The following is a 21056-nucleotide window of genomic DNA, read 5'->3' on the forward strand; positions in this document are numbered from 1 at the left end:
AAAAAAGGCTGGGTGCTGTGGCTCACGCCTGTAATCCCAGCACTTTGGGAGGCCGAGGCGGCCGGATCACGAGGTCAGGAGATCGAGACCATCCTGGCTAACACGGTGAAACCCTGTCTCTACTAAAAATACAAAAAAAATCAGCCGGGTGTGGTGGCGGGCGCCTGTAGTCCCAGCTACACAGGAGGCTGAGGCAGAAGAATCGCGTGAACCCAGGAGGCAGAGTTTGCAGTGAGCCGAGAGCGTGCCACTGCACTCCAGCCTGGGTGACAGAGCGAGACTCCGTCTCAAAAAAAATTAAAAAAAAAAAAAAATAGAGTAGATGCTTGGGGTCAGACTGACTCAAGGTGAGGGTTGTGAGCTGGGCATGGTTCCTACTCTGCTAATAACTGCCTGCGTGACCTTGGGCAAATTACCTTACCTCTCAGTGCCTGCTTTTTCACATCTGTAAAACCAGGATAGACTTACCTAACCAGCGAGGGACTTACCTCAAAAGATCTTTGAGGCCGGGTGCGGTGGCTCACGCTTGTAATCCCAGCACTTTGGGAGGAGGAGGCGGGTGGATTGCCTGAGGTCAGGAGTTCGAGACTAGCCTGGCTAACGTAGTGAAACCCTGTCTCTACTAAAAATACAAAAAAATTAGCTGGGCATGGTGGTGCACACCTGTTGTCCCAGCTACTCGAGAGGCTGAGGCAGGAGAATTGCTTCAACCCAGGATGTGGAGTTGCAATGAGCCGAGATTGCGCCACTGCACTCCACCCTGGGCGACAGAGTGAGACTCCGTCTCAAAAAAAAAAAAAAAAAAGATCTTTGACATGATTAAGTGAAATGAGATAACATGTAAAAGTCCCTAGCATTTACCTGACACAGCATAATTAATCAATTACAATCATCTTCATAACGGGGGACAGGAACTATCAGACCATTTAATGAGAATCTAACATTTCCCTGAATAATAAAGTTTCTTATTCTAAAAAAATAGAGTATTCTTTGAAAGTTTACATCTTGGGCACTTCAATTCTCATTCCAAAATACAAACGAATCCCCAGCGGTGTCCAGCCTGGCGCCAAGTTGTCGGGCATTGCCATAGTGAAATGTTACTGCATCTGTCTGTCACAGGACCTCTGCGTCTGTCCCTGCCATGCCACCTCTCCCAACCACCTCCTGCTTCTCCATGGGGATCAAAAAGGACCCCCAAATTAATGGGGCATAAAAATAGGTGTCTGAATGGCAGTGTACCCCACCCCTTTCTTCCTCCCTCCTCTCCCCCTTCCATCCCTGGCGCCTGTAATCACCAGGCGGTCTGAGGCTAAGTGGTAGTTTTGCCCATGGTGGGGGGGCTTGGAAACCACACCCCTCTCCCCGGGGCCCTCCTGGCCATTCCCAGCTCCGATCGCCTCCACTGTTGAGATGGGTCTGAAGGGGGCATGGTGTTTCCCATGGTGTGGGTGCCGGAGACAGCGGGGGACTGAAAGAGGAGCAGGTATGGAGTAGACTGAGGGTAAAGCGGGGCTGTCAGGCAGACAGACAGACAACTGCACGGCGAGGAGAGAAATGCTCAAACCAGCAAAGGGAAAAGGATCATCTGTCTGCCTGGGTGGGAGATGGATTACCGAAGTCCTCACAGGACAGGCTAAATACTTTGTGGGGCCCAGTTCAAAATGACCAAGTGGGGCCCCTTGTTAACAATTTAAGAATTTCGGCCAGGTACTGTGGCTCATGCCTGTAATCCTAGCACTTTGGGAGTCCAAGGTGGGTGGATCATGAGTTCAGGGGATGGAGACCATCCTGGCTAACATGGTGAAACCCCATCTCTACTAAAAATACAAAAAATTAGCTGGGCGTGGTGGCGGGCACCTGTAGTCCCAGCTACTCAGGAGGCTGAGGCAGGAGAATCACTTGAACCCGGGAGGCGGAGGTTGCAGTGAGCCGAGATAGTACCACTGTACTCCAGCCTGGGCAACAGAGTGAGACTCTGTCTCAAAAAAAAAAAAAAATTAAGAATTTCAAGATGGTGACAGCAGAGCCCTATGCCAAGCATCGTGGCCCTTCTGAGTCAGAGCATCCTATGCGGCTGCACAGGTCACATGTGTGTGAGCCAGCCCTGCTTGCTCTGCAACAGCCGCTCTCCCTTTCCCTGCTGCTGCCACCAACACTCCTCACCGGCCCCCAGGCCCCAGGTGTCTTCCCTTGCTTCTTCCCTCCTCAACCCTGGGTTGGGGGTGAGGGAGGAGGTGAACCCTGACCTACTACTTCCTTCTTCCTCCTCCAATCTTTTAGGCCTGAGTCCTGCTGCCCCTCCAGATCCCAGTCCAGCTATAGCCCCCATCATGGCTGAGGGAGGGGTATCCTGGCCAGGGCCTGGTGCCTATTTCAGCAGGAAAGCCCGACTCTCCTTCCGCCACCAGCTGCATGACATAGCATCGGCCAACGACTCCACCATTTGAAGGGAACAACGAAGAGCTGAACCTCCAGGAAGGCTTAGCAAGCTTCCTTCCCCAGATTTCTCAGCGATCCTAATGTCCACCTCCCCAAGTCCTTTCTAACCTTCTCATTAAATGTGTTCGTAGTTGCTAAGTGCTGTGTGTGTGTGTGCAGGGGGAGTAGATGGGGCCAAGGCTACAGGGCTGGGTTATGGGGCTGAGATGGGAAGTGTTGTCTATGGTGGGAGTGAGACACAGGAATGATGAATATGAGGCAGCTGACCTAACGCAGAGCCCAGGTGTGACAAGCGGGAAAGTAAGAATCGGCTGATGTCAAGCTTCAGGGTTGAGTGTGGTGAAAGCAGTCTGGGGTGGCTGGGGGCAGGGCAGGATAGCAGATGGGATGAGAAAGCATATTCATTCAGTAAATGCCGAGTGTCCACCCCTGCCAGGCATGGAGGATATATCAGTGAACCAGGAAGAAATAATTCTCTCTTCTCAGTGAGCTGACTTGCTAGTAGAGGGAGGGAGACAATCGTACACAGGTAAACAGCTAAGCAGAACCCAAGACAGTGATGTGTGCTGCTGTGAAGAAAATGAAACAGGGTCATGTGAGAGTGGGATTGGAGGGTGGTGATTCTTCAGTTTCAGGTGGTCGGAAAAGGCCTTTCTGATGAGGTGACATTTGAGCTGAGAGCTGAATGATGAGTAGCCATGTGGAAATCTGGGAGTGATGTGTCAGCGTAGGTTTACTAGTTCCAACAAATGGCCATCTCTGGTGCAGAATGTTGACAGTGGGGGAGGCTGCCCACGTGGGCAGAGGAGCACATGGGAAATAGCTGTATTTTCTACTCAATTTTGCTGTGAATCTAAAACTGCTCTAAAAAATGAATTTTAGGCTGGGCGCGGTGGCTCACGTCTGTAATCCCAGCACTTTGGGAGGCCCAGGCAGGTGGATCACCTGAGGTCAGGAGTTCGAGACCAGCCTGGCCGACTTGGTGGAACCCTGTCTCTACTAAAAATACAAAAAAATTAGCCAGACGTGGTGGTGGACGCCTATAATCCCAGCTACTCAGGAGGCTGAGGCAGGAGAATCGCTTGAACCCAGGAGGTGGAGGTTGCAGTGAGCCGAGATCACAACACTGCACTCCAGCCTGGGGGACAGAGCCAGACTCCGTCTTAAAAGAAAAAAAAAAAATGAGAGGCCGAGGCAGGTGGATCACCTGAGGTCAGGAGTTCGAGACCAGCCTGGCCGATTTGGTGGAACCCTGTCTCTACTAAAAATACAAAATTAGCTGAGCGTGGTGGTGGTGCATGCCTGTAATCCCAGCTACTCAGGAGGCTGAGACAGGAGAATTGCTTGAACCCGGGATGTGCAGGTTGCAGTGAGCCAAGATCACGCCATTGCATTCCAGCCTGGGCAATAAGAGTGAAACACTGTCTCAAAAAAAAAAAAAATTTATTTAAAAAGAGCTGGGTGCAGTGGCTCACGCCTATAATCCCAGCTACCCAAGAGGCTGAGGCAAGAGGATCGTTTGAGGCCACTTCAAGACCAGCTTGAGCAACATAGGGAGACCTTGTCTTAAAAAATACTTAAGGCCGGGTGTGGTGGCTCATGCCTGTAATCCCAGAACTTTTGGAGGCTGAGGTGGATGGATCACCTGAGGTCAGGAGTTCAAGACTAGCCTTGCCAACTTGGCAAAACCCCGTCTCTACTAAAAATACAAAAACTAGCCAGGCACAGTGGTGCACGCCTGTAATCCCACCTACTTGGGAGGCTGAGACAGGAGAATCGCTGGAACCCGGGAGGCGGAGGTTGCAGTGAGCCAAGACCAGGCCACTGCACTCCAGCCTGGGCAACAGAGTGAGACTCCATCTCAAAAAAAAAAATAATAAAATAAAATAAAAAAAGGCTGGGCACAGTGGCTCATGCCTGTAATCCCAGCACACTGGTAGGCTGAGGCAGGAGAATCACTTAAGCCCAGGAGTTTGAGGTTACAGTGAGCTATGACAGTGACACTGCTGCCTGGGTGACAGAGCGAGACTCTATCTCTAAAAAATACATAATAATAAAATTAGCCTGAGGTGAGGTGACACACACCTGTAGTCCCAGCTATCGAGCTCCTTTATGTCCCTGGCTTGAGTGGGGACAGCTTTGGAGGGGCCAGAGTCCATTTTCAGCCTCTCATCCAAAGAGCTGATCACACCCCTACCATGGGAATGGTGGCTTCCAGAGCTGGCCAAAAGCAATCCCGGTGGCTGTGTTCTCCCACTCAACATTCATCTTAAATTCCATTTGCAGACAAGGCCCACCTTTCTCCCAAAAGCCAAGGAAGTCACAGTGCTACTGCTGACCACAATGTGAGGTAACAGAGGTTAAGCGTGGAGAGAGGGGACCATGAGGCTGGGCAGGAGGAGGCTGGTCTTTGTGGCCTTAGGGGCAGTAGTCACCCATGATGACTGGCAGGAAGCAGGCTGAAGGACGGTGACTCCAGTTTTAGTTAGAATTTGGGCTTGAACACGGTGTGGGTGTTGCTGGTACCCCCAATACCAACCACAATCCGGTGGTTCAAGGACCTGGATATGGTGGGGGAAAGGAAGTTTGGGGGAAGGTGGTTTGGAGAACAGGTTTGAAAACCACCCATGTAAAAGCTTACTGGGGAATAAAGCATTCATAAACTCCTTTCATCTCCTCTCCAACTTGCTTTGAGTTCAGTGCAATGGTTTTTACAAATAGGAATGGGCCAGACAAATTCAGGCTTGAAGTCGAAAAAAAAAAGAACCCCAAAGTACAAAGATTCTCTGTGACAAACTTTATTAAATTTTGCATCGGTACGGGGTATCTCTTATTGCATACTAGAATCCCAGGATTCAGGGGGGTGGTAAAGTGGCAATGGCGAATTTGGGTATCTGGTCTCCCAAGAGTACTTGCCGCTCTACCCCTGACTCTGCAATGGCTGCCAGGCGGATCACTCCCCCACTGGAGCCATCCCGCTCCATGGCCAAAGCGAGAGCTGTGGATAAAAGGAGAAAGCTGGGTTCAGATTCAGATGCTGGGATCACTGCAAGGAATGAGGAATGCTGGCCTGGCTTGGGTAGTTGGGGTTGAAGCTCATAGGCCCAGAAGCCTAAGCTCTCACCGTTGGCAGTGAATTGCAGACACTCCTCCTTGGTCATGCCTTCCCGGTAGGTAGCATCAACATAGCCATAGATGTAGGAGCTCCCGGAGCCTCCGATGGCAAAGGACTGCCTTACCATCATACCCCCCATAGGCACTGAGTACACCTGCCAGATTGAATGAGAAGAGTTACCAGTCGTATCTTCCCTCCAACACATGTACATTCACCTGTCCATTCTGCTATTGGTCTGAGGCACGTTAATAGTAAGAATAAGTGAGGTAGACACTGAAAATGGCTGGGGAGAGGATAAAAGGCCTGGCTCAAGTGTGCTCTGGTCGGGTGGGGATCTGACCTGCCCTCCTTCTTGAGGGTCCCAGCCTGCGATGATGATTCCCGCCATCAGGTCTTCCCGGTATCGGTAACACATCTCCTTAAAGAGGCTGGCTGCTGTGTGGACCAGTGGAGGCTCATTCAGTTCAATGCTAGAGGGTCAGGGAAGTCACAGAGAAAGTTTCAAGACCTAGAAGTCAGGCTATTTAGCTCCTCAGCTTCCAACTCCCTTCAGATACTTGCCCCTCCCCTGCCCACAACCACCTGTGGAAACCGAGCTGGTAAGTGACAGCATCAGCTACTGCCTGGGTATCAGCAGCTGAGCCTGAGCGACAGCAGAAAATGTGGTCGTGAATAGGTGTCAGCTTGTCAGTCACTCGATTGGCGATGTAGGACCTGCAGGATGGCAGAACAGTGAGGAAAGGAGCCCACCTGTCTTCCCCTCCATCCCATCACGACCCACTCTCTCAGGGCTCAGGGATACGATGTCCAGTATTGCCTTTTTTTCCTTTTTCTTTGAGATGCAGTCTCGCTCTGTTGCCCGGGTTGGAGTGCAGTGATGCGATCTGTGCTCACTGCAACATCCACCTCCTGGGTCCAAGCGATTCTTTAGCCCTAGCCTCCCAAGTAGCTGGGACTGCAGGCGCGCACCGCCACGCACGGCTAGTTTTTGTATTTTTTAGTAGAGACGGGGTTTCGCCATGTTGGCCAGGCTGGTCTCGAACTCTTGACCTCAGGTGATCCACCCGCCTCGGCCTCCCAAAGTGCTGGGATCACAGGCGTGAGGCACCGTGCCTGGCCTCCAGTATTGCTTATTCTCATCCAAACTGAAGCGGGCTGGAGAACAGACTTTTGTAAGGATTCCACTAAGGAGTGAGGGGAACTGAAAGTAATAAAAGTTGGGACAAATCTTTATCTCCAGAGAGAGAAGAAACCTCTCTTCCCACAGTGGTCTGTGGAGGCAGGCAGGGTGGGCTGGCAGGCAGGAAAGGAAAAGGAAGACAGGAAGACCTTTCACAAATCTGTCCTGAACTCACCCAGTGGTTGTTCTGGAATCCGCCCCCAGAACCACGCCCCCGTCAAATTGCACGGCCATGATAGTGGTCTGGGAAAAGGGAAAAAGGAGTAAGTCTACATTCTCCAGCATACACAAACCTCAATGATCTCTCTACCTAGTTCCCAAAATACAAAATCTGTGCGTCGCTGAACCATTTTCTTTTTTTTTCTTTTTTTTTTTTTTTTTGAGACGGAGTCTTGCTCTGTCGCCCAGGCTGGAGTGCAGTGGCACAATCTCGGCTCACTGCAAACTCCGCCTCCCGGGTTCACGCCATTCTCCTGCCTCAGCCTCTCCGAGTAGCTGGGATTACAGGCGCCCGCCACCACGCCCGGCTAATTTTTTGTATTTTTAGTAGAGACGGGGTTTCACCATGGTCTCGATCTCCTGACCTCGTGATCCGCCCGCCTCGGCCTCCCAAAGTGCTGGGATTACAAGCGTGAGCCACCGCGCCCGGCCGCTGAACCATTTTCAAATCTTATAGGGGCCTCAGCACCCGGCAGAATACCAGAATGTCAACCCTCAAATCTCAAAAGACTCATCCCGTACTTAAGCCCAAGATCTTCACTAGCCTCGCAGGATTTCAGAATTTCAAACTTCAGCCCACCCTCCACCTCCCACTACGAAGCTACCGCACCACTCCACCATCCTCGGGGTACCTCTCCCCATTCCTGGAGCACAACACATTCCACCTCCCCTCCACCCCTGCCAGATCTCTCAACACCACTCAGCCTTTATCTTCCCATAGTGTCAGGCCTTGTGCACATCCTATGAACCCCGACTCCTTCCTCACCCCAGTGGAGACTTCTCGGCTTTCCCAATCTGGAGTGAAGGCCTCCGGCCCCCAAGCCGGTGCCGGCCCGGCTCCTCGAGCAGCTAGTAAGGTAGCCGCCATCTTTCTCCTCCGGTACTGACTCAAAGCAACTGTCGTAAAGCGCTCTGTCACGCTCTTTGGTCGCGCTTTGAGGCCTTCTGGGAGCGAAGCTACTGCGAGGTTGACGGCAGAAGGGAAAAGAAAAGTACAGTACTGCATGGGGACGGTTCTTTTGCGACAGTGAGCACTTGATGGCAGCGTGGCAAGCAACAAACAAAACAAGAAAGTCTGCAAAAACAAAACAAAACAAAACAAAAAACAAAACAAAACAAAAAAAACCGTTCGGCACTTTGGGAGGCTGAGGCGGGCGGATCATGAGGTTAGCAGTTCAAGACCAGCCTGGCCAACATGGTGAAACTCCGTCTGTACTAAAAAATACAAAAATTAGCCGGGCGTGGTGGGGTGTGCCTGTAATCCCGGCTCCTGCGGAGGCTGAGGCAGGAGAATCGCTTGAGCCCGGGAGGCGGAGATTGCAGTGAGCCGAGATCACGCCACTGCACTCCAGCCTGAGCGACAGAGCAAGACTCTGTCTCAACAGAAACAAAACCAAAACAAAACCAAAACAAAACAAAAAACCGTCCTAGTGGCTTGCGCCGTACCGATCTTACGGAGTTACAGTCCAAAGGGCCCACAAAATAAACCTAAGAGTCTTTGGGCTAAAGTGACCACACCATGTTTTCATTTCTTTTAGTTACATACTTAGGAGTATATGCTGGCAGAGCAATTTATGAGTTCTATGATAACTGTATGTTTAACATTTTGAGCAACTGACAAACTGTTTTCCACAGAAACTGCACCATTTTACATCCCTACAAGCCATGTATGAGGGTTCCAATTTCTCCACATCCTCACCAACATTTGTTATTGTGCATTATTTTGGTTATAGCCATTCTAGGGGGTGTGAAATGGTACCCTGTGGTTTTCATTGGTATTTTTCTAATGATTAGTGATGCTGAGCATATTTCCATGAGATAATTGGCCATTTGTATGTCTTTTTTGATGCAATGTTTATTCAAGTTCTTTGCACATTCTAAAATTGGGATATGTCTTTTGTTTAATATATTTTTGGGGTTTAATTTTTTTTTTTGAGACGAGGGTGGGCTGTGTGTGTGGGGGGTGGGTTTGTCTTGCGGTGTTTCCCAGGCTGGAGTGCAGATGCGATCATGGTGCACTATATCAGCCTTGAACTCCTGGGCTCCAGTGATCCTCCAGCCTCAGCCTCTCAAGTAGCTGGGACTTCAGGTATGTGCCACGGAACCCAGCTCTATTTGTCTTTTTATACTGATGTAATCTCAGCTCCCTGCAGCTTCTGCCTCCCGGGTTCCAGCAGTTCTCTTCCTTCAGCCTCCCGAGTAGCTGGGATTACAGGCACGCGCCACCACGCCCGGCTAATTTTTGTATTTTTAGTAAAGAGATGGGGTTTCACCATGTTGGCCAGGCTGGTCTTGAACTCCTAACCTCAGGTGATCCTCCTGCCTCGGCCTCCCAAAGTGCTAGGATTACAGGCGTGAGCCACTGTGCCTGGCTCTATTTGTCTTTTTATTGTTGAGTTGTAAGAGTCTTTTTTAATTCTAGGTACTAGAAACTTATCAGATACGTGATTTGAAAATATTTTCTCCCATTGGATTGTTTTTTCATGTCCTTCATTGGTGTTCTTTGAAGCATGAAAGTTTATAGTGCCAGCTCTTACATTTTTAGATCTGTGGTCCATTTTGAGTTAATTTTTGTATGTGATGTGAAGTAGAAGTCCAAATCGAAGCTTTTGCATATGGATAGCCAGTTAGTTGTTCCAGCACCATTTGTTGAAAAGACTTGCTGGGCGCGGTGGCTCATGCCTGTAATCCCAGCACTTTGGGAGGCTGAGGCGGGCAGATCATGAGGTCAGGAGATCGAGACCATCCTGGCTAACACGGTGAAACCCCGTCTTTACTAAAAATACAAAAAAAAGTAGCTGGGCGTGGTGGCGGGCGCCTATAGTCCCAGCTACTCGGGAGGCTGAGGCAGGAGAATGGCGTGAACCTGGGAGGCGGAGTTTGTAGTGAGCCGAGATCGTGCCACTGCATTCCAGAGCCTGGGCAACAGAGCGAGACTCCGTCTCAAAAAAAAAAGAAAAAGAAAAGAAAAGACTGTCTCCCCATTGAATGATCTTGGCACCCTTGTTAAAAATCATTGACCATACATGTATGAACTTACTTCTGGATTCTCAGTTTTGTTTCATTGATCTACATGTCTATCCTTATGCCAGATGCCAGTATCATATTGTCTTGATTACTGTAGCTTTGTAGTACATTTTTCTTTTCTTTTCTTTTTTTTTTTTTTGAGACAGAGTCTCGCTCTGTTGCCCAGGCTGGAGAACAGTGGAGTGATCTTGGCTCACTGCAACCTCTACCTCCCAGGTTCAAGCAATTCTTTTGCCTCAGCCTCCCAAGTAGCTGGGACTACAGGCGCCTGCCACCACGCCAGGCTAATTTTTTTTTTTTTTTTTTTTTTTTTTTTGAGACGGAGTCTCGCTCTTTCACCCAGGCTGGAGTGCGGTGGCACGATCTCGGCTCACTGCAGGCTCCGCCCCCCGGGGTTCACGCCATTCTCCTGCCTCAGCCTCCCTTGTAGCTGGGACTACAGGCGCCTGCCACCTCGCCCGGCTAATTTTTTTTTGTATTTTTAGTAGAGACGGGGTTTCACCGTGTTAGCCAGGATGGTCTTGATCTCCTGACCTTGTGATCCGCCCGCCTCGGCCTCCCAAAGTGCTGGGATTACAGGCGTGAGCCACTGCGCCCGGCTCGCCAGGCTAATTTTTATAATTTTAGTAGAAATGGGGTTTCACCATATTGGCCAGGCTGGTCTCAAACTCCTGACCTCGTGATCTGTCCGCCTCGGCCTCCCAAAGTGCTGGGATTACAGGAGCGAGCCACCGTGCCCGGCCTGTAGTACGTTTTTCAAAATTGAGGTAAAATTCACATAACAAAATTATTTTACAGTGTACAATTCAGTGTCATTTAGTACATTCACAATGTTGTACAACTATAACCACTTATTTATTTATTTACTATGTATTTATTTTTTTGAGATGGAGTCTTACTCTTGTCGTCCAGGCTGGAGTGCAGTGGTGCGATCTCGGCTCACTGCAGCCTCTGCCTCCTGGGTTCAAGCGATTCTCCTGCCTCAGCCTCCCGAGTAGCTGGGATTACAGGAGCCTGCCACCATGCCCGGGTAATTTTTATATTTTTAGTAGAGATGAGGTTTCGCCATGTTGGCCGGGCTGGTCTCAAACTCCTGACCTCGTGATCCACCTGCCTCAGCCTCCCAAAGTGCTGGGATTACAGGCATGAGCCATTGCACCTGGCACAACTATAACCATTATCCAGTTTCTGAATGTAGTAATTTCTAGATTCAGGAAATGTGAATCCTCCAACTTTTTCCTCCTTTTCAAGATTATCTTGGCTTTTTTGGATCCCTTGCATCTCCATATAAATTTTAGGATTAGCTTGTCCATTTCTGCAGAAAAGTCTGTTGGAATTTTGTTAGGGATTGTACTTAATCAATTTCAATTTGTGGAGTATTGCCATCTTAACAAGTCTTCTTTTCATAACATGGTTTTTTTTTTTTTCATTTATTCAGGTCTTCTTTCTTTTTTTTTTTTTTTTGAGATGGAGTCTTGCTCTGTTGCCCAGGCTGGAGTGCAGTGGTGCGATCTCAGCTCACTGCAACCTCCACCTCCCGGGTTCAAGCAGTTCTCCTGTGCATGCCACCATGCCCGGCTAATTTTTGTATTTTTAGTTGAGATGGAGTTTCACCATATTGGTCAGGCTGGTCTCGAACTCCTGACCTCGTGATCCACCCGCCTCAGCCTCCCAAAGTGTTGGGATTACAGGCGTGAGCCACCGTGCCCGGCCATTTATTAGTTCTAATAGTTTGTGTCTATATTCTTTAGGGTTTTTCTATATAAACCATCATATCATCTGCAAATAGAGATAATTTTATCTCTTCCTTTCCAATCTGGATGACTTTTATTTCATTACCTTGCCCAGTTGCTCTGGCTAGTTACTTCAGTACAATGTTGTGTAGATTGGCAAAAGCAGACATCTTTGTCTTGTTTCTCCTTTTAGGCAAAAAGCTTAGAGGAAAGCTTAGGGAAAAGTCTTTCATCACTGAGAGTGCTGTTAGCCCTGGGTTTTTCACGGATGCCTAGGCAGAGGAAGTTCCCTTCTATTCCTAGTTTGTTGATTGGTTTTCTTTTTTTTTTCTTTTTCTTTTTTTTTTTTTTTGAGACAGAGTCTTGCTCTGTTGCCCAGGCTGGAGTGCAGTGGCACAATTTCGGCTCACTGTAGCCTCTGCCTCCTGGGTTCCAGTGATTCTCCTCCTAAAGTGTTGGGATTACAGGCACACGCCACCGTGCCCGGCTAATTTTTGTATTTTTAGTAGAGATGGGGTTTCACCATGTTGGTCAGGCTGGTCTCGAACTCTTGACTTCAGGTGATCCACTCGCCTTGGCCTCCTAAAGTGCTGGGATTACAGGCGTAAGCCACCGCGCCCGACTGTTGATTGTTATTTATTTATTTATTTGAGATGGAGTCTCACTCCCATCACACAGGCTGGAATGCAGTGGTGTGATCTCGGCTCACTGCAACCTCCACCTCCCAGGTTCAAGCAATTCTCTTTCCTCAGCTTCCCGAGTAGCTGGGATTACAGGTGTGGGCCACCACACCCAGCTAATTTTTGTATTCTTAGTAGAGATGGGGTTTTGCCACGTTGGCTAGGCTGGTCTTGAACTTCTGACCTCAGGTGATCCAGCCACCTCGGCCTCCCAAAGTGCTGGGATTACAGGTGTGAGCCACTGCGCCTGGCCAAAGATTTTTTTTTTTTTTTATTGTGACAGAATGTTGGATTTTAAAACTGCTTTTTTGAGTTTATTGAGATAATTTTGCATTTTTTCCTTTATTAATATGGTATATTGCATTTATTTTCATATGTTGAAGCAATGATGTATTCCTTTTTTTTTTTTTTGAGACGGAGTCTCGCTCTGTCGCCCAGGCTGGAGTGCAGTGGCGCAATCTCGGCTCACTGCAAGCTCCGCCTCCCAGGTTCACGCCATTCTCCTGTCTCAGCCTCCCAAGTAGCTGGGACTACAGGCATCCGGCACCACGCCCGGCTAATTTTTCTGTATTTTTAGTAGAGACAGGGTTTCACCTGTTAGCCAGGAAGGATGGTCTCGATCTCCTGACCTCGTGATCCGCCCACCTCGGCCTCCCAAAGTGCTGGGATTACAGGCGTGAGCCACCGCGCCCGGCCCTTTTTTTTTTTTTGAGAAGAACTCTTGCTCTGTTGCCCAGGCTGGAGTGCGGTGGCACGATCTAGGTTTACTGAAACTTCTGCCTCCCGAGTTCAAGTGATTCTCCTGCCTCAGCCTCCCGAGGAGCTGGGACTACAGGCATATCAGGCTAATTTTTGTATTTTTAGTAGAGAGAGAGTTTAATCATGTTGGCCAGGCTGGTCTTGAACTCCTGACTTTGAGTGATCCACCTGCCTAGGCCTCCCAAAGTGCTGGGATGAGGGATTACAGACTTGAGCCACCATGCCTTTGGAAGGCCAAGGTGGGTGGATCACCTGAGGTCAGGAGTTCGAGACCAGCCTGGCCAACATGGCAAAACCCCGTCTCTACTAAAAATACAAAAAGTAGCCGGGAGTGGTGGTGGACACCTGTAATTCCAGCTACTCAGGAGGCTGAGGCAGGAGAATCCCTTGAACTTGGGAGGTGGAGGTTGCAGTGTGCCGAGATTGCACCACTGCACTCCAGCCTCAGTGACAATAGTGAAACTCCGTCTCAAAATAAGTAAATGAATAAATAAAATAAAATACATTATAGGAGGGTGGGAGAGGGGGCACAAAAATAAAATACATTACAGGGAGGGAAAGGACGGACAGAGAAACAATGAGGATGCTATTGCAGTAATCTAGGATATATTCTCCCTTCATAGTCAAATGTACTAGGAGTGGAGAAAGAGGGCACTGCTCAGATTTTCACAGATTAGATGCTGATGTGATGAAAGAGAAACAGAACGGCTGGGGCTGAGCGCAGTGCCTCATGCCTGTAATCCCTGCACTTTGGGAGGCCGAGGCAGGTGGATAACCTGAGGTCGGGAATTCAAGACCAGCCTGACCAACACGGAGACATCCTGTCTCTGCTAAAAATACAAAAAGTAGCCTGGCATGGTGGCGCATGCCTGTAATCCCAGCTACTTGGGAGACTGAGGCAGGAGAATTGCTTGAACTCGGGAGGTGGAGGTTGTGGTGAGCCAAGATCGCGCCATTGCACTCCAGCCTGGGTAACAAGAGCGAAACTCTGTCTCAAAAAAAAAAAAAAAAAAAAAAAAAAACCAAACCAAACCAAAACAAAAAAACCCAGAAGGGTCTGGATGATGAGGTTTTTGGTCTGAGGACCTGGAAGAATGGAAGTGTCATTCACTGAGCCAGCAAAGACTATGAAGGGAGAATTTTCGTGGGGAGGGCGTATTGGAGCTTAGTGTTGGACATGGTAGGTTTGCTATGCCTAGTTGACATCCAAGTGGAGATACTGAATAGGCAATCGTACATGTAGGATTCTGGAGTCCAGGAGAAAGTGGATTGAAGTTGTGATTTGGGCGTTATCAGTGTATGAAATGGCAAGGTCTTTCATGTTCATTGTGGGAGTGGCCGTGGAGTCATTTAATAAACATACATTATGGAGCTGAGCACCTGCTTCGTGTGAGGCATGACGCACATGCGCTTGGGTAGCTGAAGGGTGAGGGTGCCATTTATTCACAGAGACAGGGAACGCAGGAGGAGGTGCAGTTCTTAGGGGGATGGTGGTGGGACCCGTGTTGGACGTGTTGCATTTGCAACGTCTGTGGAGTGTGCAGGATGCTTGCTGTATACTTGGCTGCACAGGGGTGAAGCTCAGGGCCAAGTCTGGGCTGGAGCCACGGGAGTGACTGCGATAGGCCAGGGGAGCGTGAGTCTCTCGGCTGCCGAGAACACAGATGACACATCTTCTCACATTCGTTTTTTATTTCCCTTAAGCGCCTGTCGTCATCACAGAAAACGCCCTACGTCGACGCTGCCAAATACTGCTTTTTTTTTTTTTTGAGACGGAGTCTTTCTCTGTCCCCTAGGCTGGGGTGCGGTGGCGCGATCTCGGCTCACCGCAACCTCCACCTCCTGGGTTCACGCCATTCTCCTGCCTCAGCCTCCCGAGTAGCTGGGACCACAGGCGCCCGCCAACACGCCCGGCTAATTTTTTTGTATTTTTTAGTAGAGACGGGGTTTCACCGTGTTAGCCAGGATGGTCTCGATCTCCTGACCTCGTGATCCACCCGCCTCGGCCTCCCAAAGTGCTGGGATTACAGGCTTGAGCCACCACGCCCGGCCCAAATACTGCTTTTTATTCCTCACAGCTCCTCCCGTCTTTCCGAGACTGCGGACAGAGGGAGCTCAACGCCATTCTCTGACGGGGCTGGCCCTCGCCGCGGCGACGTCACGGAAGAGGCGGGATACCGAGGCGGCCGCGGCGCAGGCTGCAGGACTGACCCCGGGCTGCGCGGTCCCACCCCGGGCGGTCCGCTCCGTTCCCGTTGGTCCCCGCAGCCGCCGTCTTAGGCCAGCTGGAGCAGGCCGCGCTCGGCCAGCAGGCTCTGGGTGCGGTTGTAGACATCCCCCAGGGTGCCGGCGGCCCGGACCAGCGCGGCCCGCGCCTCCGCCTCGGTGGCTCCGGGACACGCCAGCTCCAGCAGGCGGCGGCGACCGGGGAAGGCGAGGAAGGCGAGGCGGACGGTCTGACGGACCAGCCAGGGGTGATGCGGGCCCAGGGCCGCACGGTAGGCGTCGCTGCACTGCACGCCCGCCTCCGGGCCTCCCAGCGTGCCGGTCGCCACCCGGTGGAGGCAGAGCTGGGACCAGCGCAGCGCGCGGTGCAGCAGGAGCAGCGTGCGAGAGCCCGAGCTCCGGGCCGGGTCCCGGGGAGCCGCCCCCGGCTGCTCCAGCAGTCCCGCCCTCTGCTCCCAGGCCGCCTTGGCCGCCAGCGACCAGTAGTGCTCCGCGTCCGGGCGGTGCACCCGAGCCTCCAGGGCTGTCACCTTGGTGAAGGCCTCCCTAGTGGCGAAGGCGAAGACGGAGCCGAGGGGAGTCAGGAACCTGCAGGCGAGACGATTTGAGAGAATGGCGATGGAGCCGCCAAGGAGGCGGGGACCGGCTGGGGGGCGGGAGGCCACTCACTGGACGAGTGCCCTCCATCCCGCCAGGTACGGCGACAGCCCCACATCCCCTTCGGGTTTCAGACTGGCGTGGAACGGCCTCATCATGCGGCCCAGCATCCCCCGAGGGCCCAGACACGGAGGCTGTTTCCTCTCCGGGGCCTCCAGGGGTCCCGACTCCTGCCGGACCTGGTCGGGAGACACGATGGGAAGAGGTGGAAGCAGATTCCGCCCTGAAGAAATTGTTCCGAAGGTTTAGCTGGTGGCTCTTCTGCTGTGCGCTCAGCTTCGGACGGGATAGGGGAGACCAGGGGGAGGACCCGCCCTTTGTCGGACCCTCAGCCTGGCTCCACGTCCCCCTGTTCTGGTCCCTCCTGGAGCGCCCGCGCCCAACCCTGCGCCTAGCGTACCTGGAAGGGCGCAGTTTCCCCTGGAACGCAGGGCTGTGCCCTGGGTCCGCAGCCCGAGCGGGCGCCTGGGGAGAGGAGAAGCGGAGCGGTGAGGGCTCGAGAAAGAGGCTTGAGTCGTGAGGGCCTGGACTCCGGGCTTCCTCCCGGAGCAGGTGAGGGAAGGGGCAGCTCACCTAGGCTCCGAGCACTGAGATAAAGCAGCAGCAGCGCGAAGATAGAGGAATTGAGTGGCTGAACCAGTGCCGCAGGGCTGGGGGCCGCACCGCCACTCCCATGCCTGCTGCTGGGACCGCCGCCCCCTCACCAGCGCCTAGCCAGTCCGTGTCCCTCCGCCTCCAGGAGGAGACAGAAGCCCGTGGTGCCCTGAGGCGCAAAGGGTTAATAATTAACCTACTAAGGCCCCTTCCCCTGTGCTCTTCGCCCCAAAGGGCAGCTACCCTGGGTGCGAGGAACCGGATGAAGGGAATTTGGGGGATTCGACAGCCGTGACAGATCAGTGCATTTCCTTTCCCTGTAGGGCCAGCTGTAGTAAGAGGCACTCTGAGTATTGGGAAGAGAGGCAGGGGCCAGAATAGCTCCCCTGCTGAGCAGTGGTGTGGGCCCTAAATTCACTCTGGGCTTGGGTTCCCTCCACTGTAAATTGAGGATAATAATAGGTACTTTGCAAGCCTCATGTGAGGATTAAACGATAATGTATGTGAAAACACTAAATGGAAAAGCTGACCACAATTGCCCTATAAATCTTATTAAGTTCAAGCATTGCACGCCTCTGGGATCCAGGGAACACCCGCTTCTTTCTCTCTTTTTTTTTTTTTTTTTTGAGACAAAGTCTCGCTCTGTCGCCCAGGCTGGAAAGTGCCGGCTAATTTTTATATTTTTAGTAGAGATAGGGTTTCACCATACTGGCCAGGCTGGTCTCTATCTCTTGACCTTGTGATCCGACCGACTCGGCCTCCCAAAGTGCTGGGATTACAGGCGTAAGCCACCGCGCCCAGCCGGGAACACCCACTTCTAAATTCTCTATCTTATTCCCAGGCGACTTTGTCTTGACCTGGATACATGACCTCTTGCAATCATATACATATATCAGGCTTTATCCTTTTGCATTTTTGTGGTTTAATTTTCAAAACTCCAGATTGGCTCTTCAATCATTCATTGCACCCACTTTTATTAAGTACTTCCGCACGTACTAGGCTTCGAGAATACAAAAGTGCCTTCACAGAACTCAAGGTCCACTGGGGGAGAATTTATCCTCTGTCTCCCCCACTGGAATATGAGCTCTGATGACAGGGGCCTTGTTATTCTTGCTTACAGCACGTGGAATATTGCTTAAGCCAAAACATATTATTGCTAAATAGGTATTGAATAAACAAAGGAGTGTGTATGAGGGGAAGGTAAATCAGGGGTTGTGGCCCCTAACAAATTTAACCAGGCATTTTTAGGCCAGGCATGGTGGCTCACGCCTGTAATCCCAGCACTTTGGGAGGCCGAGGTGGGCGGATCACCTGAGGTCAGCCTGGCTAACATGGCAACACCCCGTCTGTACTAAGAATACACAAATTAGCGGGGCGTGGTGGCAAACGCCTGTAATCCCAGCTACTTGGGAGGTTGAGGGAAGAGAATCGCCTGAACCCCGGAGGCAGAGGTTGCAGTGAGCCAAGATGGCGTCACTGCACTCCAACCTGGGCAACAGAGTGAGACTTAGTCTCAAAACAAACAAACAAACAAAAAACATACTTAGCCAGGTTTTCTCGCTTTTTGTTTTGCAAATTAGGAGTCCATCTGGTGGTCACAGGGGGAAAGGCATTCCAGGAAAGGATACAAGGATACAGAAAGCAATGGAGGAAACAGCATGATGTTTTCTTAGGGGTTCTTAGTCTCCTGTCCCCAAACTTCTTAGAATTATTCCTGTTGGACCGGGCGCGGTGGCTCACGCCTGTAATCCCAGCACTTTGGGAGGCCGAGGCAGGCGGATCACAAGGTCAAGAGATAGAGACCATCCTGGCCAACATGGTGAAACCCCGTCTTTACTAAAAATACAAAAATTAGCTGGGTGGCGTCTTGGCGCGTGCCTGTAGTCCCAGCTACTCAGGAGGCTGAGGCAGGAGAATCGCTTGAACCCAGGAGGTGGAGGTAGCAGTGAGCCGAGATCGCGCCACTGCGATGCTGCCACTGGGCGACAGAGGGAGACTTTGACTGAAAAATAAAATAAAATGAAATAAAAAAGAATTATTTTTGTTTGTGTATATCTTCTTCTAAGGTAGGGAGGAGTGTCCCGGATTCTCAAGGTGTTAGGGCTCTGATCTCTCAGAAGACCTCTCAGAGGAGGAGGAGACTTCTGAGCTGACAGTTCGAGGATTCTTGTCCTATCCTCACTCTGATGTCCCCTCACATCCTGGAGGTCTCTGGGTTGCTCTTGCCCCATCCTGTCACTGGTGGGACTCCCGGGAGGTCACTTCCATCCCTTGCCCTGGTCTCCGCTCTGTCTCCGCTCTCACTGCTGGAATGTTTCCCAGCTTGCTTGGCTATAAACCTAAGGCAAGTTGCTTGCCATTTTTGAGCCAGTTCCCTCATCTACAAAATAGGAAGGATAATTCTCACCTCCTAAAAATTGTTGTGAGGGTTAAATAAAATACTGCAAAGCGCTAACCATAATTCGTAGCCTATAGTAAATATTCAGTAGGTGATGGTTATTTTAATTCGCCCTCTCTCACTGCCCCTCCTCCCCTAGCTCTGGGAGCCTCTGCCTCCGGGAGCAGGAAATAGGGTTCTGGGAGTGGATTAGTTTTGGGTTTCACTTAATCTGGGAGGCCCTTCCGCAATCGGAGCCCTCACAGGGGCCAAACTGATATAAATCTGCTTAGGAGGCCTGATTCACAGACGCTGCAGGATGGAGCGGGGCGCAGGAGCCAAGCTGCTGCCGCTGCTGCTGCTTCTGCGGGCGACTCGTTTCACATGTGCACAGGCAGATGGCCGGAACGGCTACTCGGCGGTCATCGAAGTGACCAACGGGGGTCCCTGGGGCGACTGGGCCTGGCCTGAGATGTGTCCTGACGGGTTCTTCGCCAGCGGGTTCTCGCTCAAGGTTGGGGCTCAGGCGTAGGTCCTGGAGAGGGCGGAGATGCGTGGGACCATAAAGCCAAGGGTGATAATTCCGTGGCTCGCCCTTGCTCCTCTCCTCGATACCCAGGTGGAGCCTCCCCAAGGCATTCCTGGCGACGACACTGCACTGAATGGGATCAGGCTGCACTGCGCGCGCGGGAACGTCCCAGGCAATACGCACGTGGTAGAGTCCCAGTCTGGAAGGTGGGGCACAGGGGTCGAGGATCCCTTGGGGTGATGGTATGTCCCTTACCCTCTATTACATACTCCGTCGCGACAGGCAGGCTGGCTCCTCCAGAGCTACGGGGCAGTATAGACCGGGGGGGCGAGGGGTGGATGGAAGACCCCCCCTCCGCTCCTCGGCGGAGGTCAGGGAGCACCCAGCCCATCAGGTCATATACACAGCACTTGGCTTGGAAAGTCTCAAGAGCTTGGTGAATGGTGGCGCCGGCAGAGGCAACGCATCTCCCTTTGCCTTGCAGCTGGGGCGAATGGAGTGAGCCGCTGTGGTGTCGCGGCGGCGCCTACCTAGTGGCTTTCTCGCTTCGCGTGGAGGCACCCACGACCCCCGGTGACAACACAGCAGCGAACAACATGCGCTTCCGCTGTTCAGACGGCGAGGAACTGCAGGGGCCTGGGCTGAGCTGGGGAGACTTTGGAGACTGGAGTGACCGTTGCCCCAAGGGCGCGTGCGGCCTGCAGACCAAGATCCAGGGACCTAGAGGCCTCGGCGATGACACTGCGCTGAACGACGCGCGCTTATTCTGCTGCCGCAGTTGAAAGGCGCCGCCGCCGCCGCTCTCTCCCTGGTCAGGAGGCTAGTCCCACCTCTTGCTATTAAAGCTTTTCTGAGTTGACTTTGGTCTCGCCTGTTTATTTAATTAATTAATTTATTTATTTATTTATTTGAGACGGAGTCTGGCTCTGTCCCCCAGGCTGGAGTGCAGTGGCGCGATCTCGGCTCACTGCAAGCTCTGCCTCCCGGGTTCACGCCATTCTCCTGCCTCAGCCTCCCGAGTAGCTGGGACTACAGGCACCCGCCACCACGCCTGGCTAATTTTTTTTGTATTTTTAGTAGAGACGGCGTTTCACCGTGTTAGCCAGGATGGTCTCGATCTCCTGACCTCATGATCCGCCCACCTCAGCCTCCCAAAGTGCTGTGATTACAGGCGTGAGCCACCGCGCCCGGCTGGTCTCGCCTGTTTAAGGGATGGGGAACTGAGTCTCCTTTTCCCCTCCTAACCTAGCACTGGGCGAGGCATACATTTGGATTTGGTCTCAGGGATCCATGGTAGATTGCTGAAAAGTTATGGACTGGAGAAAAACGCACTTAAACACATAATTTTCAGACAAGTGATGGAAGTCTGGCTTTTTTTTTTTTTTTTTTTTTTGGAGTCTCACTCTGTCACTCAGGCTGGAGTGCAGTGGTATGATCTTGGCTCCTTGTGCAACTTCCACCTCCTGGGTTCAAGCGATTCTTCTGCCTCAGCCTCCTGAGTAGCTGGGACTATAGGTACCC

General features: G+C 51.6%; 4 protein-coding genes across 7 annotated transcripts; 2 read left to right on the forward strand and 2 right to left on the reverse strand.

Annotated features, from left to right (window-relative positions):
- Nucleotides 1–973: 973 nt before the first annotated feature.
- On the forward strand, nt 974–2577 carry C20H17orf114 (chromosome 20 C17orf114 homolog). The gene is made up of 2 exons (XM_055257961.2): nt 974–1483; nt 2281–2577. Exons 1-2 carry the CDS (start codon nt 1411–1413, stop codon nt 2445–2447), a joined length of 240 nt encoding a protein of 79 aa, XP_055113936.1. The 5' UTR covers nt 974–1410; the 3' UTR covers nt 2448–2577.
- A 2644-nt stretch (nt 2578–5221) lies between these two features.
- On the reverse strand, nt 5222–8310 carry PSMB6 (proteasome 20S subunit beta 6). Of its 2 annotated transcripts, none has more exons than XM_055257935.2 (6): nt 7720–8310; nt 6910–6977; nt 6137–6268; nt 5895–6024; nt 5564–5708; nt 5222–5437 (listed from the first exon to the last, which is right to left on the reverse strand). In XM_055257935.2, exons 1-6 carry the CDS (start codon nt 7957–7959, stop codon nt 5295–5297), a joined length of 858 nt encoding a protein of 285 aa, XP_055113910.2. In that variant the 5' UTR covers nt 7960–8310; the 3' UTR covers nt 5222–5294. The 2 variants fall into 2 exon arrangements, with proteins under 2 accessions (XP_055113910.2, XP_055113911.1); XM_055257936.2 differs by having other exon boundaries at nt 5222–5457; nt 7720–7883.
- A 6589-nt stretch (nt 8311–14899) lies between these two features.
- Nucleotides 14900–16710, reverse strand: GLTPD2 (glycolipid transfer protein domain containing 2). Its single transcript, XM_055257937.2, is given in 5 exon segments — nt 14900–15966; nt 16048–16214; nt 16436–16500; nt 16609–16653; nt 16656–16710. Coding segments are annotated over 5 exon segments (870 nt in total). The 3' UTR covers nt 14900–15428.
- A 2570-nt stretch (nt 16711–19280) lies between these two features.
- VMO1 (vitelline membrane outer layer 1 homolog) lies at nt 19281–20394 on the forward strand. 3 transcript variants are annotated; one of them, XM_055257947.1, is made up of 3 exons: nt 19281–19520; nt 19626–19741; nt 20020–20394. In XM_055257947.1, the coding sequence occupies exons 1-3, from the start codon at nt 19326–19328 to the stop codon at nt 20315–20317; spliced, it is 609 nt and encodes a 202-aa protein (XP_055113922.1). In that variant the 5' UTR covers nt 19281–19325; the 3' UTR covers nt 20318–20394. The 3 variants fall into 3 exon arrangements, with proteins under 3 accessions (XP_055113922.1, XP_055113923.1, XP_055113924.1); XM_055257948.1 differs by having other exon boundaries at nt 19626–19721; XM_055257949.1 differs by lacking the exon at nt 19626–19741.
- The last annotated feature ends 662 nt before the right edge of the window (nt 20395–21056 follow it).

The sequence above is a fragment of the Symphalangus syndactylus genome, chromosome 20, assembly GCF_028878055.3.
Source record: "Symphalangus syndactylus isolate Jambi chromosome 20, NHGRI_mSymSyn1-v2.1_pri, whole genome shotgun sequence".
NCBI lineage: Eukaryota > Metazoa > Chordata > Mammalia > Primates > Hylobatidae > Symphalangus > Symphalangus syndactylus.

Excerpts from the sequence above, each read along its gene's own strand:
- C20H17orf114 (XM_055257961.2), top strand. The coding sequence starts at position 1,411 with ATGGGTCTGAAGGGGGCATGGTGTTTCCCATGGTGTGGGTGCCGGAGA. Across the intron at positions 1,484-2,280 it reads GGGGACTGAAAGAGGAGCAG|GCCTGAGTCCTGCTGCCCCT; the intron begins GTATGGAGTAGA and ends CCAATCTTTTAG.
- PSMB6 (XM_055257935.2), bottom strand. The coding sequence starts at position 7,959 with ATGCAGTACTGTACTTTTCTTTTCCCTTCTGCCGTCAACCTCGCAGTA. Across the intron at positions 6,025-6,136 it reads TACCAGCTCGGTTTCCACAG|CATTGAACTGAATGAGCCTC; the intron begins GTGGTTGTGGGC and ends CTGACCCTCTAG. Across the intron at positions 5,438-5,563 it reads TCTGCAATTCACTGCCAACG|CTCTCGCTTTGGCCATGGAG; the intron begins GTGAGAGCTTAG and ends TTTTATCCACAG.
- VMO1 (XM_055257947.1), top strand. The coding sequence starts at position 19,326 with ATGGAGCGGGGCGCAGGAGCCAAGCTGCTGCCGCTGCTGCTGCTTCTG. Across the intron at positions 19,521-19,625 it reads CCAGCGGGTTCTCGCTCAAG|GTGGAGCCTCCCCAAGGCAT; the intron begins GTTGGGGCTCAG and ends CTCGATACCCAG. Across the intron at positions 19,742-20,019 it reads GTAGAGTCCCAGTCTGGAAG|CTGGGGCGAATGGAGTGAGC; the intron begins GTGGGGCACAGG and ends TTTGCCTTGCAG.